This window comes from Notamacropus eugenii, chromosome 4 (assembly GCF_028372415.1).
Source record: "Notamacropus eugenii isolate mMacEug1 chromosome 4, mMacEug1.pri_v2, whole genome shotgun sequence".
Taxonomy (NCBI): domain Eukaryota; kingdom Metazoa; phylum Chordata; class Mammalia; order Diprotodontia; family Macropodidae; genus Notamacropus; species Notamacropus eugenii.
Window position 1 is genome coordinate 463,353,179 of NC_092875.1, and position 18,128 is coordinate 463,371,306.

The 18,128-nt window shown below is 35.5% G+C and overlaps 1 protein-coding gene across 1 annotated transcript in view; it reads right to left on the minus strand.

Moving 5' to 3' along the window:
• Window positions 1-1,031: 1,031 nt before the first annotated feature.
• The window catches only part of CCDC125 (coiled-coil domain containing 125), a 60,291-nt gene continuing 43,194 nt past the window's right edge, over window positions 1,032-18,128 (minus strand). The window contains exons 9-12 of the mRNA XM_072606283.1: window positions 16,845-16,952; window positions 10,816-10,990; window positions 7,189-7,307; window positions 1,032-5,861 (exon numbers count right to left, since the gene is read on the minus strand). Coding sequence (XP_072462384.1) covers window positions 5,502-5,861; window positions 7,189-7,307; window positions 10,816-10,990; window positions 16,845-16,952 — 762 coding nt within the window. The 3' untranslated portion in view covers window positions 1,032-5,501. The remainder of the gene's footprint in view (window positions 5,862-7,188; window positions 7,308-10,815; window positions 10,991-16,844; window positions 16,953-18,128) is intronic.

The window sequence follows — 18,128 nt, forward strand, 5'->3', positions numbered from 1 at the left end:
GATTGGGGCTGTCTTCTCATAAGTCTTCATTTGAGTCCTGTTTAAACTTTATCATTTTATCATTTTCTTTGGATTGCTTTGGTGTGTTACTCTTTCCATTTACATTGTTGTAATTACTGCGTATATTGTTTTCTTGGCTCTGCTTACCTTAATCTGCATCAGTTCATATAAATCTTTCCATACTTCTCTGTATTCAACATACATCATTTCTTACAACATAGTAATATTCCATTATATTCTTCTACCACAATTTGTTTAGCCATTCCCCAATTGATGGCCATCTACTTTGTTTTCGATTCTTAGCTATCTTAAATAATTTGGAATATATGAGGACTTTTTTCTTATGCCTTGCTTCCCTGAGTATAACCTCAGCAATGGAGTGTCTGATTCAAAGGGTATGGACATGTCATTCACTTTGTTTGCACAATTCCAAATTGTTTTCCCAAATGATTGGATCATTTCACAGCTCTAACAACAATGTATTAGTGTACCTATTTTTCTACAACCCCTCCAACATTAAATGTTACCTTTTTTCTGTTGGTCATTTTTTGCCAATTTTCAGCATGTAAGATGAAACCTTAGGATTGCTTTTTTGCATTTCTCTTATTATTAGTGAATTGGAGCATTTTTTCACGTGGTTGTGAATACTATGCAGTTCTTTTGAGAACTATTTGTTTATATCCTTTGACCATTTACGTATTGGGGAATGGCTATTAGTCTTATGTGTATTCAATTGGTTATATAGTTTGGTTATCAGAGAATTTTTATACCAACATTTTTCCCATTTGATTACTTCCCTTGTAATTCTAGCTGTCTTATTATTGACTATGCAGTTTTTCAGTTTCAAGTTCCTTCTTCTGTTGCAGACACAGTATTATGTTCCTTGGTTACTTTAATCTTTCTTTTAAGCTGACTCTGTTCCTATTAGCTCCCTTCCCTTCACCCCAATTTCCTCTTCTTGTCCAATATTCCCCTTTCCTGTCCTCCCCCCGCCCCCTTCAACTAGTCTTGTTCCTTAGTTTGGGATAAGGGAGGTTATAAATTTTGAAAATTTATGTTAAACAAATACAAAATGAGGAAAAAAAAACATTGCCATGTACACAGCAAAACATGAGAGGACTCAATGTAAAACAATACATTTCCATTTCAAGAAAACCTATATAATAAATACTCCACATTGTTTTCAAAGCTGCCCAGTTTTTCTGTGCTCTCTTGTAGGTTCTCTTTCACACCCTGTTGTGTACTTTTTACTTTATTTCCCCCTTCTCTCTTTCCATTCTAAAGAAGGCTACAGTTGTATGGATATATATACATATACATAGATATCTATAAACATAAGCATATATACACATATACACTCATACACATACAGATAAGACCATACTGTGCTTATTTCCACTTGTCATTTGTTTCTCTGAAGGTGGATAGCATCTTCCTTCATAAGTCCAAGTCTTTCCATGCTTTTCTAAACCAACCAGCTCATCATTTCCTACATCACAAGCAATATTAAGTTTTTCCCAATTTTCTGCATTCCTTCTGTTCTTGGCTACATAGGTTTTATTTATACAAGAAAATTTCAATTAAAAAAATTGAAATCATACATTTTATACTTCAACAATGCTCTCACCTTATAATATAATTTAAGATCTGATACTGGGGAATCTACTTCCTTTACATCTTTTTTCCCCTGGTTTCTTTGAAGTTGCTGGCTATTTGTTCTTCCAAATGAACTTTGTTGTTATTTTTTCTAACTCAGTAAAATAATTTTTTAGTAATTTAATTAGGGAGACATTGAATAAATAGGCAAGTTAGGTAAAATAGTCATTTTAAAAATTATATTGGCTTTACCTACCCATGAACAATAAATATTATTTAAATCTGACTTTATCTGTATAAAAAATATTTTCTGTTTATGTTTATATAGTTCCTATATTTGTTTTGGCAGGCATATGCTCAGGTATTTCATACTGTCTAATTATTTTAAATGATCTAAAACAATGTTGAATAATATTGCTGACACATAGTATAGTTTCTCTATTTTTGAATAAAAAAAACCATATTCAAGTATTAAAAGATAATTTTATCTCAGGGTCACACCTATAGTAAATTACCTTGTGGAATTAAGATACCCAAACCCTCAATGTTACTTGAAAGCCTCTTTTGGAAATTAAGGCATAAAGTATTAAGAAGTCTTTAGTTAGTTCCTTAGAACTCCAATGCTTTCACTAATGATCACAATATGATTAGTGTGTTAGAAAGACAATGAGGGAGGGAAAAAAAGATTAATGACCAGTATTGAGGGCAGTTGGGAATTAAATTACGTGAACGTGTGATGAAAAAGGTTTGCAGGATTTTGGAACCTTTTTCTAAGCATGCTCTATAATCTCAGAAGAAGATTAAAGAAAGTAGATTGTGGCACAGATACAGGACAAGGGATTTTCATGAAGAGCTTAGAGCTTGGTAAAAGATCTGGGAGTGAATTTAGGATATTAGGGAACCCAGGGTGCTGGAGAAGTTGTTACATACAGACACCAGGATAGCAAGAAAGTTTAAATCAGGCAAGAAGGACATAATGAATTGTTGAAGTGAGGCAGGTTGAATGACTTCGAATTCTCTGTGATGAGTGAAATGATCAAATCAGGAGAACATAGTACACAGTAACAGTAGTATTGTATAATGAACAACTGCAAATGACATATTCAGTCAATGATCTAAAATTCGGTTCAATGATCTAAAACAATCCCAAAATTCTCATGATGAAACATGATGAAACAACTCCAGAGAAAGAACTGATGGCACTTGAACACCAACTGAAGCATATTGTTTCTCTTTCTCTCTTTCTTCCTTTTCTTGTTTTTTTCCCACAAAATGACTAATGTGGAAATGTTTTACACGATTACACACATATAACCTAAATCAGACTGTTTACCATCTCAAGGAGAGGGGAGGGGAAGGAGGGAGAAAGATGTTGGAAATCAAAACTCAATAAACATTAAAAAAAAATTTACATGTAATTGGGTAAAAATAAAATTTAAAAAATTCTCTGTGACAATAAGGAGAAAATTTGGTGAACACAATAGGACGCAGAGATGTATAAGAAAGCTGTGGTGGGAGAGAAACAAATGCAGAGTTAAAGAAGTCGGAGATAAGACCACATCTTTGGAAAATGAAACTAAAGTGTGGCCCCACTAATGGATGGCTAGTGTAGAGCAGAGTGAGTCAGGTTTGTAAGTCATGAAGGGTTAGAAACTTTGAAGTCCTCAACATAGATAATGAAATCTCCAAGGATGATGTTGAGAGAAAGAATAAATGTGATGCTAAATGCATAAAGAAAGGTACCCAAAGGGCATCACGGATGATGTGTAGAGAGCAGTAAAGATGGACTTTAAATCTTTGAAAGATGTTGGATTGAAACCCAAAATGATACAGGTTGTCATTACCAAATTCAGCTAATTCTCAGAGTAAACAAGTTCCAGAACAAAACAACATTTATCAGTAAAAACCTGATATAAGTGAATCTTCAATGCACTTATTACCATTGGCTTGTACCAATATACAGTACAAATGGGTAACACTATATTCAAAATGGGGATGTATATGTAAACAACTCTCAGTGATATTATAGACTTTTAGAAACAGAAAGAAAAACTAAAAGATTACCTCTAAACATTAATAAAAGTCTAAACAAGTTTTCAGAAATATACAGACAAGATATTAACTGAAGTCATAAATGATCAAAGGCAAATGGCTATATGAGCAGGATATAGGATATCAGCCAGATTTCATATTTTTGAGTGGGCAATAAAAATGCAAAAGAAAATGAAAAGTAACTAAAATGGCAAAGTATTTCCAACAAATGTCAAATTATTAGAAGACAGCACAGAAGCAAAGCAAAATTTTGTTTTTAGATAGAATACCTTCAATGTTTCTCTTGATATGTTTATTTAGCAAATTGGTTTGAAACTATGTGATGCAGCACATAGAAACGGGGCCTTATGTTTATTGATCCTAAGTCAAATATTACTTTTACTAAAAATTCGTCTTTCTCTGAAGAACTCAAAAAATTTTACAAACACTACCTATAGTCATCATAATGCTGGTGAGGAAAGATGTCACAAGACCCCTCGTGCAGCTTGTCTGTACTATTCAGATTAGGAATAAAATATAAAAAATGTCCAATATTTGTTTTATATTCAAGGGCACATCTCCATCTGGAGCTCAGTTTTTTCTTGACTTCCTTAACGCCATACTAAATGTTCTTCCTTCAGTGATAAATTATATAAATATTAACACAATTTTCCAGATTACCGTTTGCCATTTTTGCTTTGTCACTCAGTTGTGTCCAATTCTTCATGGCCTGTGGACCGTTGCATGCCAGGTCCTCTGTCCTTTACTATCTCGTGAAGTCTGTCTTCAGGAGAAGTCTTATCTAACATGGTAATTTATTAGTTTAAAAAAATATAACCTGAACATCTTAAATCCAGCAGTGAAAGTTTCTGAGGCCTGAAAAACTTTGCCATAGGATAAACAAAAGCACTTTGCACTACTAATGTTATTATCAGTTATTATTATTTCATCACCTGTCTTATTGCACAAATTCTTTAACTTCAAGACTGCAGTGCAGTCTCTTCTATCTGCACACTTTCTAACTTGCCTTTTCACCAAAGATTGGAATTAGGTGAAATTTGACTTCCACTTCTTATAATAACACTCCCTAAGCTGCAATGATTTCAGAGTACCTATTTTGTTTGGGCCATTGAGTTATACAAAATGTCCAGATCAGATCATTAAGAGGCAGTGATACAGGAAAAAAAATGGTGGATTTGAGTCTGAAGACGTAAGTACAGATCTGAGTTCTGCTCCTTCCTGTGGGACTCTTTTCTGGGTTTGTTTCCTCAAGTATAAAAGAAGGAAGTTAGACTAGATGATTTCTGAAGACCCCTCCAGACCTAAGCAATAAATTCCTTGCATGCTCTGTCCAAAGAAACCAACCAAGGAACAATTTCATCATCTGAAATTCTGGACTGAAACTAGCAAAATGGAACTTTTAGTTCTTAACTTTTTACATCAAATAGTTCACTGAAAAAGCCAAGATTAAAAACTGCTTTAGCAGCTAATAAAATAGTTAATGTGCTTCATTGGAAGGATTGGCTGGATGCCACTTTCATGGAGCAACATTTTAAAATTGTTCCATGCTCCTTTAGCCAACAGAGGGTCCTGTTATATAATCTAATTGAATAATTATGTTTCTATTTTCTTCCTAAATCATTTTATGTGCTAGTTTTAGTATGTTAACAAATAAACACGAAATGAAATACTATACTAAAAATATTTTAAAGCACATATGTCATCACAATTTTAAATTGTAGAAAAATGTATTGTTCCCATAAAGATTGGCCAAATTATTGTTTTAAAATTAGGAAGGTTCAGAAAGTGCAACATAGGTGCAAAACTTCTCATAACACAGTAAGAGGCACAAAGTCTTATTTTTAAAAACAGCATTACAAACCATTTTCAATTCTAATTTCATCTGTTTCTTCAACTTGATTTTCTTCAAAAAACCTGATCCTTGATGGCAAAGAATGTGATTTCTGAAGTGTTCTTGTGGTAGTCTCATCTATGTTGTGGTTAGGGACTGAACAAATACAGGTCCTAGAGTTAAGAATGTGGCAATTTGAACATACAGGATCAAACAAACTAGGGGGATCGGAAGTTTGGGGTGGGTGGCTTTCAGATGGAGAATCCTCCTTCTCAGGTTCCTGGTCTTTATTCTTCTTTCCAGCATCTTTTTCTTCCAGTTCCCGAGCAAGCATGTAACTAACTTTTCTCTGATGAGCTAAAGCTTCTTCTTTATCATTCAACTGCATGTTTGGAAATAAAAGAGGCACAATTAAGGCAATAAATACCAAGCCTGACTTTGACACTTTGGAACATCAGTAATTTCCTCACTCTTCCCGTTGACTTCTTAACAACTACCATGAAGGAAGAATTCAAAATCCAGTGGTCAACATTCTAAGGATGTGTCAGGCAGTGAATCAACTAGCTTTAAGTGTCTACAATGTGCCAGGCACTGTGCTAAACAATGGGGATAAGAAGAAAGCAAAAACCGGTTTCCTTTCTCACAGAACTCCCTATTTAATGGATATGGGGTTCTCTACACATAGTTAGCCTTGTCCTAAAATGGACAGATGCACAGTCTATTGCTTAGCCTGTACTCAAAACCTTCATAGATGTGGCAAAGCCACCCAGACAGAGTTCACTGGGATGGCCATAGAATGGCCTTCTGGGTCATTTTTGTGCCTTAAAACATTAGAACAGACCTTTGGTACAGAGGTGTCAAACATGTAGCCCCCAACCTTATGTGACCTGCAAAACTCCCAAAGGACATCCAAATCAGATCAAAATGTAATTGAGAAATTTTTAATATGATAAATAAAAATACAACAAAGCATTAAATTACATTTTAAAATTAAGTCAACATATGGCCCAATCATTATATATAGATTTGTGGTCCTCTTTCTTTTTGAGTTTGACAAGACTGCTTTGGTAGATGGTATATAAATATATTCAAGGATGGTACATTAGAATAAGAAGTTACTATGCCATATTTTTTGGTCATTAATTTTCCAACGCCAAACTTTTAGTAACTAACCATGGCATATAACCTTTGTATGCAGTTAAAATAAGTACAAAGCAATATCCTTTATTCAGAGTCTCCTGGAGTGAAACTGGAAAGATAGAACATATATACATGCATTCTGTGACTTACAGACCAACATGCCATGTCATTTATACCTTTGAAATGATCAGAATATATAAGTTTTGAGAAAACACTGAATAAAGGAAGTAATTAGAACTGAGTGGCATGAATCAAGGAAGATTTATGAGGAAACACTCTGAGACTAGTTTTCAAGAGGATGATAAGTATAATAGGGCAGATTATGAGTAGAGTCTCCAGGTTTTTAGGGAAGGACATGAATTGATGGATGATCAGAGCTAGGAGAGAGGTGTTCCATGGGTTGAATGGTATTATGGACACGAAGACAGAGATGAGCAAATTGCATTAAGGAGTAAAACACAACAAGCAGATAAAGTTGGCAGGAACAGATGATCTGCATGAGGAAATTACAAGAAATGAGGCTGAATAGACAGGTGCCTAACTTCCCAAAAGAAACTTAAGATACTGACCAAATCTATTAGGATCCGAAACATTTCCTGAGGATTGTCCAGCTCTTCTATTTTCTTAGAATTGGCTTCCAGTATACCTATTAGCCTCTGTCCAAAGTTCTTCTTTTGTAATGCACATCCTAAAATTAAACATGTGAAGTCCAAGTGAAACACAATAGTATGAAATAATACTAGCTCATATTTATATGTATACACAGTCAACTTAAGGATTTACAAAGAACCCAGAACTGAGCAGTGTTTTTCATCTTACAAAGATCATTAAGCCACAATTGAAATGACCCTATGAGGTGAATCTGAGAGAGTGGACAGATACGACACCCTCAAAAAAATAAATAGTTCCAAAAGACTCATGATGGAAAATGCTGTCCACATCCAGAGAAAGAATTACGGAGTCTGAATGGTCTCTTTTCTCCCCTTTCTCATGGTTTTTCCCTTTGTCTGATTCTTCTTCACAATATGACTAATGGAGAAATATGTTAAATATGATCGGACATGTTTAGCCTGTATCAGATTGCATGCCGTCTTGGGAAGGGGGGAGAGAAGGGAGGAGGAAAATTAGAACTCAAAATCTTATCAAAGCGCATGTTGAAAACTAAAAGTAAATTTTTAAAAAGTACATATCCAATTAAAAAAATAAGCAGCAAATGAGGGAAGAGAGGCTCAGAGAGCTTATGACATGTCCAAGGATACAAGGTTATTAAGTGGCAGGATCAGGTCTCCTAATTCCTGCGCAAGCATTCTCTCCCCTACACAGATTGCTTCCTAAACATCTGAATATCTGTCTACCACAGCAAAATCTTTCCTCATTAAAAAAAAATCCTATTCAACAAATGTATTCTAGTAAGATGAGGGTATGACACACCTGTATTAGAGGATGTAGCTTCATAACTCATTTAGTAGAAATAAATCAATCTGTTAATTTGATACTTTATATTTTGATATTTTGTATTTTCTTCAACATAACTAATGTGGAAATATATTTAATAACAATGTAGATGTAAAGCCTATATGGGACTGTATGCCATCTTAGGGAGAAGGAAGGGAAGAGAGGCAGAGAAAATTTAAAATTTATGGAAGTGAATATTGAAAACTAAAAATGAACAAATTAATTTACTAAAAAAAGAATGATAGTATTCTAATCAAATGCTTTTATAGAGGGGGAGTTGAGCTATGCATCTCAAAAAAATGTAAACTTACATGTCAGATGAAAGCTTGTGTATTTAGTTTAGCCTGACTTAGAAATTCCAGTCAAAAGACGGTAATGATTAAAAGGGGGAAAATGCCAAATAAAAAGTGCTTTGTTTTAAAATAAAGTGTTATTTTAAGTTTCAATGAATACAACACTATCCATGAATACGAACAAAATAAAGAATAAAATACCAAAGAAAAATAGAAAAATTCCATTTTCATTTTGATTTTAAAAATTAACTTTAACAAAATAATAACAAAACTTATGTGTTCTGTTTCCTTCCAGTTTTGTTTTGTTTATGAATTTACAAAATCTTGGTATAAAAGTTGCAAAAAAACCCAAAACTGGACCACATATTAACTACAAACATATAAAAGTTAGAAAATGAAAATGAATGAAAAATCCCAATAAGAACATGGAAGGAGTAACAGAAAAACTGTGATGTACTGAAATTACAGTTACTAAGCAAGCTCAGGTGGTTGTATGGATGTTAAGCTTTTAATAGAACATTTATATGGTGCCCTCCTCTTCCAGGCCAACCATCCATTTGAATCACAGGTCCCAAAAGGGTGGTTACCATACTCTGTGGGTCCATACTACTAAATCTATATCTCACAAGCCCCTCCATTGGTATAATAGATTGCCTTTAAAAGTTAATTAATAGAGACAATTAGATGAAAGCATTTTCTGAGATAGCATTGTAAAAACAACAGTCATAGAACATTACCTGCCCTGCCAAAGTTTAGTCACACTCTTTCACAACAAAGCAGAGAATCAGTGGAAAGAACAAACACGTAGGGCACACTGGTAGAGTGACACACACATAAGGACTACATGTAGACCAAACACCAGGCAACTGATATTTCCGGCAGTACAGAACCCCCTAGATCTCTTCTTTCTCATGTCCACAATCTACTCCTCCTGGGTGGAGCATCTCTAGACAGGTTGCTCAGCTAGGATCCCTGGACTTCTTACTCACTGCAGCTCAGTTTTTAAGAGTCAAGATTGGCTCTCCCCACACAGGTCACACTTCATGTAACTATCTCTTGCCTTAATTCTGGACCTATTCCTGGCTGGGTGCACAGTATTTAATTGGCCAAGTAGCTCTACTGAAAGATGCTATGGCCAGTTGGGGGAGGGGAGAGAAAAATTCCCAGCCCCTCATCCTTTCTCCCATAGCTGGCTTTCCAAACAGAGAATTTTTTCACACCTTATAGATATTTAGCTCATTGTGAGCCTTTTATAGTTCAACTAAGTCTTTAATACCTCATTGTCTACCTTACCTACCCCTTATGTTCTGTGTCTCCCACTCCACATTAGCACTTTCAGGTTCTCCTCCTACCACCATCACTCAGTGACCTCTCCTCCTTTGAGGTCCATACAATTTTAATTTCAATTTGTTCACTATTTTTATTTAAATGTAATTTTTGTTTGTGAAATCATGGTAGTTAGATTTGGATAGGACCCCGGGAGCTATCTGGTTCAACCCGTATAGGACAAGAACTCTTCAACACAGCCAACAAGTAGCTGGTCATTTAATCTTTGAGACCTCTGAGGTCTCTTAACATTTCTGGGACTCTGGAATTCTATAATTCTTGATTTAATCCTACTTCTTAAATGCCAACTTTTTTTAAAAAAATGTTATCACTAAAATTACGTTTCACAAACAAAAATTACATTTAAATGAAAATAGTGAACAAATTAAAATTACATTCAATAAACAAGAAATAACAAATAAAGAACATAAGATGAGCCTCACATGATCAACATGACATTTTAGGAAGGAAATCTTAATTTTAAAAGACAGTGCCAAAGTATGGTAGATCTAGGCTTGTCAGGAACCTTAGACATCAACTAAGTCAATCCTTTCATTTTATAGAAGAAGAAAATGAGACTGAGGAAATGAAAGCTGTTACTCTACTTTTAATAGCCTCCTTCAGAGTCAAACACAATACAGTATTGTACCAGAGAATGAATTTTTATTACCCATTTGAGAGAACTGAAGAAAGCAAACATCGTGAAGAGGTTAAGCAAAACATAAGTGTGGTTGAAAACATCATTTCAACTTGGTTTTCATCGCCCCTGTCCAAACTATTATTTCTTCCTGATAGTTTCCCTTTAGCAATTTTATACGTTAGTAAATAGCATATCATTTTCTTTTAAATGTATTCATTCCTAGGAACATGGAAGAACCAGGAGAAAATCTGTTGGGAATTTGTGAGATGACCTCATGATTCTCACTTGCAGCTGTGTCCTTCAACAGCCCTATTGTTGGGTTTTTTCCATAGATGGTTTTTGTCAACCAGACAACTAAGAGTGAGACATTATATGCCATAGCCTTATTATAACAGAGCACAACTGAAACTGGCATGCTTCGTGATCTATTAGAATTACCCACACCCCTAAAAATGGACACTGTTTTACTGATGTATAATTACCATCATCCTTAAGGTGTTTCCAGTTCAGCCATTTGTTTGGTTTTTTACAAATTTTATTCATTTGTGTCAATCTCAGGGTCTGCTCATTTCTTCTCATTAATTGTTGTTCAAATGCAATCCTGAATGCGTCTGCCATTATATAAGCTTCTTCTTTACTCTTCTTTAATGTGTCTAACTGTAAGAGAAAGAAAAGTTTTAGTAAGTAACCTTCATGAAGGCTGATTCGGACTTGCTTCCAGTTAGTGATTAGTATAAGACTCAGAAATATTTTGCCTAACTATAAAAGGGTGATGTGGCGAAAATAACATGTTCTTTCTATACTTTTCTTTTACTTTTTTCTAAATAAAAATAACAACAAAGAAAAACAAAATCCTGTTACTAAGGAAAAAGTTCAAACACTTATTGTGGGATTTTTTTGGATATTTTTTGCATACTGCTTTTCTTTGCTACTTTTTAGAGACTCTGCTCAATACTTTAACTGTTTAATGAGTCACTAGACGTGACCTCTCCGCAAGGCCTGGAATTCCATCATAACCTCAGAAGAAGGTATGCAGAAGCCAGACCTCAAAAACGTCATCATCTGAGCCTTCAGGGTTTTACAGCCCCTATGGCATCTTGGCTATGCTTATTACCGAAAATCAGCAAAAGAATTTTAGCTGAAAGTTCATTAGTCAAAATTCAAGAGACTAGATTCTGAAAATGTGTACCACATTTACATCCATTTGATACTGTTCTAACAGTTTAAAAAGAATCTTTTTTTAGTAGAAGGATTAGTAAGAGGAAATTTTGATAAACACTATCCTGAAGGAGAAGCTGTGTCTTAGTAGAAACAAAAAACAAAAACTTGCTCAGGGGGAAGGAGGTAGAGTTGAGGATGGAGAAAATGCCTTAGACAGGAAACATGTAACTCGGTCAAAAAGTCCCTGTCTCTGGCCCAAAAGAGATGGGGCTTCCAGAGGGTGAAGTGTTTGATTAACAAGAAGTGTCTTCTTCCCATTCTATCCCCAAGCTGCACACTGAACCCTCTGAGGGGGTGGATATTCCTGCAGAAAATTAAGTCAGTTCCATTTGGAAGAGATCTGACTTAATTTTCTGTATGAGCTTCTATGACCTCAGAGGGTACAGCAGGTAGATTAGGAGAGAAGGAACTGAGGGGAGAGGGAGAGTGAGGAGAAATCGAAGATTCATTGGACCCACAGGGGTAAATATTACAAAATAAAAAGCTATTATAAAATATAGAGTGAGAAAATATTGGCACAAAGTAGAATTTCAACATGATTGGTATTATGTATTTTGTTTAACTTTTAGCTCTTTAGCAAAACCTGGGAATTTCGGTTCAGTAGATCAGTCATGTTCATCTTCGTGACCCCAAGAACCACAGCACATCAGGTCCCTCTACCCTCCACCATCTTTCAAGGTCTTTTCAAGTTCATGTTCTTTATTTCCATGACACTATCTATCACATCTTCTACTGTCCTCTTTTCCTTCTGCCTTCAATCTTTCCCAACATCAGGGTCTTTTCCACTGCATCCTGATTTCTCATTACGTGGTCAGAGTTAAATCAGGGAATAGTTTGAGACAAATCAAAACAAATGAAGAAATATAGAATGTAATGAATAATAGAAGGGAAGGGGAAGTATAAAAATGCCAGGAATGTGCTAATCCTCTTTTACAAATACTATCTCATTTGATCTTCCCAACAACACTGACATGTAGGTGCTGTTATTAGCCCCATTTTACAGGTGAGAAAACTAAGGCAAACAATGGGTAAGTGGCTTGTCCAAGGTTAAACAGCTGGTAAGTGTCTTGAGGAGGAATTTGAATTCGGGTCTTCCTGATGCCAGGCAGAGTGCTGAATAGCAAACTGATTATTAAAATTCTGTGATCTACCTTCCCTGGGGACTGAGAAGAAAATAAGCATTTATTAAGCACCTACTATATGCCAGACCTTTTGCTAAGTGCTTACAAATATTATTTCATTTAATCTCTCACAACAACCCTGTGAAGCAGGCATTATTATCAGTCTCATTACAGCTGAGGAAACTGAGGCACAGCAGTTAAGTGACTCCCCTAGGGTAACACAGCTAGGAGGGGTTTGATAGACAATGAATGACGTGTTCATAATAAATATTCTGACTGTTGTAGTGAAGTCAAATTTCTAGCACAGCCTTGACCTAAAAAATTGTAGATGGTCAGGGATTATTTCCATGTTATTGGAAGGCTTGGGAGATAAATTGATTAATAAGTACAATTTTAGCCCTGTTGACCACTTTGTGCTGAGACAGATCATTGATTTTATCTACTGTGTGTATCCCCTCTACCAATGGATATGAAAAGCTCTCCATACCATCTCTTTCTGCTTAACGGTTGTCCATATCCTCCCCTAAAACCTCCACTGAGGTTCTAGTCAACAGGCTAATGGCCTTCCTCTTACTCTGCTGGTGCTGAGGGGATCCTGGGCCATCCACTGTCTCTTACTCTTGCTATATATACAGCCCACATATGTTGGGCATAAACATCCTTTATAATGTCATTTATCTAATGTATCTAGTTAGCAATATTAACTGGAATTTAGTATAACTTTCAAGTGTGCAAAGAGATTTATTTTCTCACTTATCTCATTTGAGTTGCAAATGAGAGACTATGCAGATTTTACAGATGAGAAAACTGAGGTTCAGAGAGGTTGAGTGATCTGTCCAAAAAAATATGTTTGGAGTCAGGCAACACCTGGGTTTTTTTATCCCACCTCTGAATATATGTAAAAAGTATCTAAACATAAGCAAGTCACTCTATGTCTCAGAGGCAGCTTGGTGGTACCATAGTGAAAAGAGCTCAAGATCTGAAAGACCTGAGTTCAAATGCCTTAAGATATTTACTAGCTGTGTGACCTCAGGCAAGTCATTTAACCTCTGCTTGCCTTAGTTTCCCCATCTGTAAAATAAAGATAACAATGGCACACATCTCAGGGTTGTTGTGAGAGTCAAAAGTTAAGATATGTGAAGTGCTTTGCAAAACTTTAAAAGCACTATTATGACTGCTGGGTATTGTTATTGTGCCAAAAGCACCATTATAAATGCCAGCTATTATCATTATACAATAAGCGCCATCATAAATGCCAGGCATTGTTATTATATTACAAGCATCATTATAAATGCTAAGTTTTCTCATCTGTAAAATGGGGATAATAATACCTGTAGTACCTACCTCAAAGGACTGTTATGAAGAACCAAATGAGATAACATAGGGCAAGCGCTTCGTAAACCACAAAAAACCACATGCATGTTAGCCATAATTTTTATTATCCCTATTGTAGGTCATAAGTGCTGGAACACTGCGGCCTGTTCCTGCCCACTATGTGTCATTCCACGGTCCTTTGGGTTGTTTCTAATTTTAATTCTGTAGGAACCTGGTGTTCTCTGACTCACAGCCATGTAGCATCACTGGGAAAGCTGTATTTGGTATTAATGAGACGAGCATTCCTAGCAGCCAGGACCAAGTGCTTTACAATTACTATCCCATTTGATCCTCAGAAAAATCCTGGGAGGTAGGTACTGTTATTATCTAGTTTACAAATGAGGATACTGAGGTGAACAGAGGTAAAGTGATTTACCATCACACAGCTAGTAGGTGTCTGAGGCCAGATTTAAACTTAGTTCTTTCTGACTCCAGGACTGGTAGGTACTCTACCCACATATTTAATATGTGTGTTTAATATTATGTGTGATCTATATTTCATGTATTATATAATATATATTGCATATATAACAGTATTACATACACACATCTACTTACATATCCCTGCTTGCTGACTTAATATCTGTATTTAGCAGATTTTTGAACAAAGTTATCTAGCAAGTTCATCTTTATAACATACACTTAATATGTAGCTCTAAAATGAGTCTACTTCTATAGAAAATAACTTACCCAAAGGCTTTGTTTAGTTGTTGTTTGGTCACGTTCAATTCTTTGTGACCCCATTTGGGTTTTCTTGGCAAAGATACTGGAGTGGTTTGCCATTTCCTTCTCCAGCTCATTTTACAGATGAAGAAACTGAGGTAAACAGGGTTAAGTGACTTGGCCAGGATCACACAGCTACTACGAGTCTGAGGCTGGATTTGAACTCAGAAACATAAGTCTATCTGACTCTAGGCCTGGCACTCTATCCACTGTGCCACCTAGCTGCCCTAGGCAAGTTCTAGGAGTACTCTTTTTAAAAAAATACAGCTCTTCTCATTAAAACACAAAAATTTGACAAGCTTATATAGGATAATATTTTAAGTATTTCCATTGGTTTAAGATCTTGAAGAAATCATATAACAATATACTCTGAGACTTTTAATTTTTATTTTGTTGTATTTATTCATGTTGTTGTTCCATTGATTTTAAACCCTTGTCTTTCAGTACTTTGTTCTAAAATCATGTCAGGAATGTTCTGTTCAATAATGAGGCCTATCATAATTACATGTTCCGGTTTTATTTTTGCTGGTTAACATTGGCACCATATCGTCTGATAAGTATCAGTGCCCCATGACATGATTATCACTATGTTTTAATATTCTTTTCTGTCTGTTGATATGTCACCTTGGCCTTCTTAAGTTCCTTGTCCATTCCCTCTCCTCTGAATCAAATTTCTCTTTGATATGAAAAATATCTCTTTTGACCTCATGGATAATAATGTGAAAAAAAAACAGAGTTTATATTTCTAATATTAACTAATCACATACTACTCATCCTCTAAAAAAAAATCTTTTTAATAATGCTTAGTGGAATACAAGCTCAATGTGATGCAGTAGCTAAAATAACTGTGATTAAGAGCATTAGTTAATTAATTACATTAAAAAGGCACAACTTCCAGGAACAGAAAGGTGATAATCCTATCATGCTCAGATAACATTTCGAGTATTTTATTTTGTTCCGGGTGCCACAGTGTAAGAAGGACAAAGATGAATAGTAGAGTGGCCAGTGAAAAGCGACCGAGATAACTGAGTTCCTGAGTTTTGGTATAAGGAACTCAACATGTTTAGCCTACAGAAAAGAAGCCTGGCAGTGGAGAGCTCTGGGAGAAAAGCAGGGAGACATAACAGATGTCTTAAAAGTAGGTGAGGTTTGTCACGTGAATGAGAAATCATACTTATTCTGTTTGGCCATGGAGAGCAGAATCAGGCAGCAATGAGGTCAATCTAGGCTCGACATTAGGAAAAATTTCTAGCAATGAAAGCTGTTAAAAAATGAGCTAGATCCTTTCCTCATCAGTTGGACTACAAGGTCACCAAGGTCCCCTCCAGCTCCCAAATTTTGTAATTCCATGAACCCTGAGTTTGATTAAAGACCTCCTTGTGCATGCACCCTGTGGATCTATCTAGATCATGATCAGGGTTGTATGTCAGTCAGTCAATAAGCATTTATTAAATGCCACCAAGAACTGTATGCTAAGTGCTAGGGATACAGAGAAAAAGGAAAAATAATCCCTGACCCCATGAAGCTTGCATTCTAAAGGGGGCAACATGAATGCACACTCACATACACACACATACATGTAAGAAATATATATATACAAATAGCACTGAGATATATACACACGTTATTCAGTCATGTCTGACTCTTCATGACCCCATTTGGGGATTTCTTGGCAAAGATAATGGAATGATTTGCCATTTCCTTCACCAACTCATTTACAGATGAGGAAACTGAGGCAAACAGGGTGAAGTGATTTGCTCAGGTTCACACAGCTCGTAAGTGTCCGAGGCAGGATTTGAGTTCAGGTCTTCCTGACTTCGGGCCTGGTGCTATATCCGCTGTGCTGCCTACCTGCCTTGGTGACATCACAGGATCAGTTTTTTTTTTTAAATTCTAATGCCACAATTTGTAAGTCACTTATACTACTGAAAACCAAGTAAATCTCAGCAATTAATATTTGTCACCACAAAATTATCCTGACAGGTGTGACTTTCCTATTAATCCCACTGTTTTAAAAATGGAGAGATAAACCACAGTAATAGATGTGGCCCTTTGGCTAAACTAAGCATCACCTCTTGCTTCAGCTGAAGAAGCTGTTTTCTAGCAGTCGCAGCCGTCCTAGCACAGGAACAAGGTTGTCCTCCGGGATGGTTACAGATGCAAGCACCAAGTACTGCCAGCTGTGAATTCAAAAGCCCCCCGTCACTAAACGTCATACACAGCACATCACTTTCAATCATATCTAAAGACACTAAAAAGGAAGAGACATAAAACATACACGAGATAGGGAGAATTAACAACTAGGGAAGAAAATCTTATTCACTTGGAACATAATAAAACCAAATCTATCTCCCTTTTTCAGTATCAACATCTTCAAATACTGACATCAACTTCCTGTACTTATATGTCTTCAAAAGGAATGTGGTCTAATTAAATTATCAGTTTTTAATTTTCTACCTATTAATTTCTACTTTGTGCAATAAACTTAAGTTGCTGTACTGGTTTTTCTCTGCTAATTCAAACAATATCCATTCTACCTCCACCACTACTGGGGGTGCATACTAAGTGACTACCAACTAATTTTAAATATTTGTTCATGTAAAACATAACTAAACCACAAAATCTCAACCATAAAATACATTTTATATATGAATAGAAGAGAGTTTTTAGTAGTCACTGTACTGAAATTATCCATGTCCCCTTCTATTAAGAGATAAGCCCTAACTACTTCATGCTCTTTCTCATCAGATCCCCACCACCAATTGTGTAGGGCCCTCGGTGCTTGATCTAGTTCCCCACAAACATATATGCACTTTATACATACATATATGTGTGTATCTTGAATTTAAAATTTGAATTTTGAATTTCAAATTGTCTCCCTCCCTTTCTCTCCTTCCTCCTCCTTGAGAAGGCAATGTGTGTGTGAGTGAGTGAGTGGGAGTGTGGATAGATGGATAGATAGATAGATAGATAGATAGATAGATAGATAGATAGATAGATAGATAGATATATAGACAGATAGATCGACAGACATTCCAGAATCCTATTATCCTTCTAGCTTTCTTAACAATAACTACACCACAAAACACACTCAACTTTTTTTTCTTAAGAATTCACATTATACATGGAAATAGTTTAATATTATTGTATATATATAACCTATATCCAACTGTTTGCCATCTTGGGGAGGGAGGAAGGAAGGGAAGGAAGGGGAAAAAAATCTGGAACTCAAAATCTTATAAAAGTGAATGTTAAAAACTCTACATTGTAATTGGAAAAAAATAAAATACTACTAAGTAGGGAAACAAAATTATTTAAAATAATTCACATTATATTATAAATAAATATAAATATAT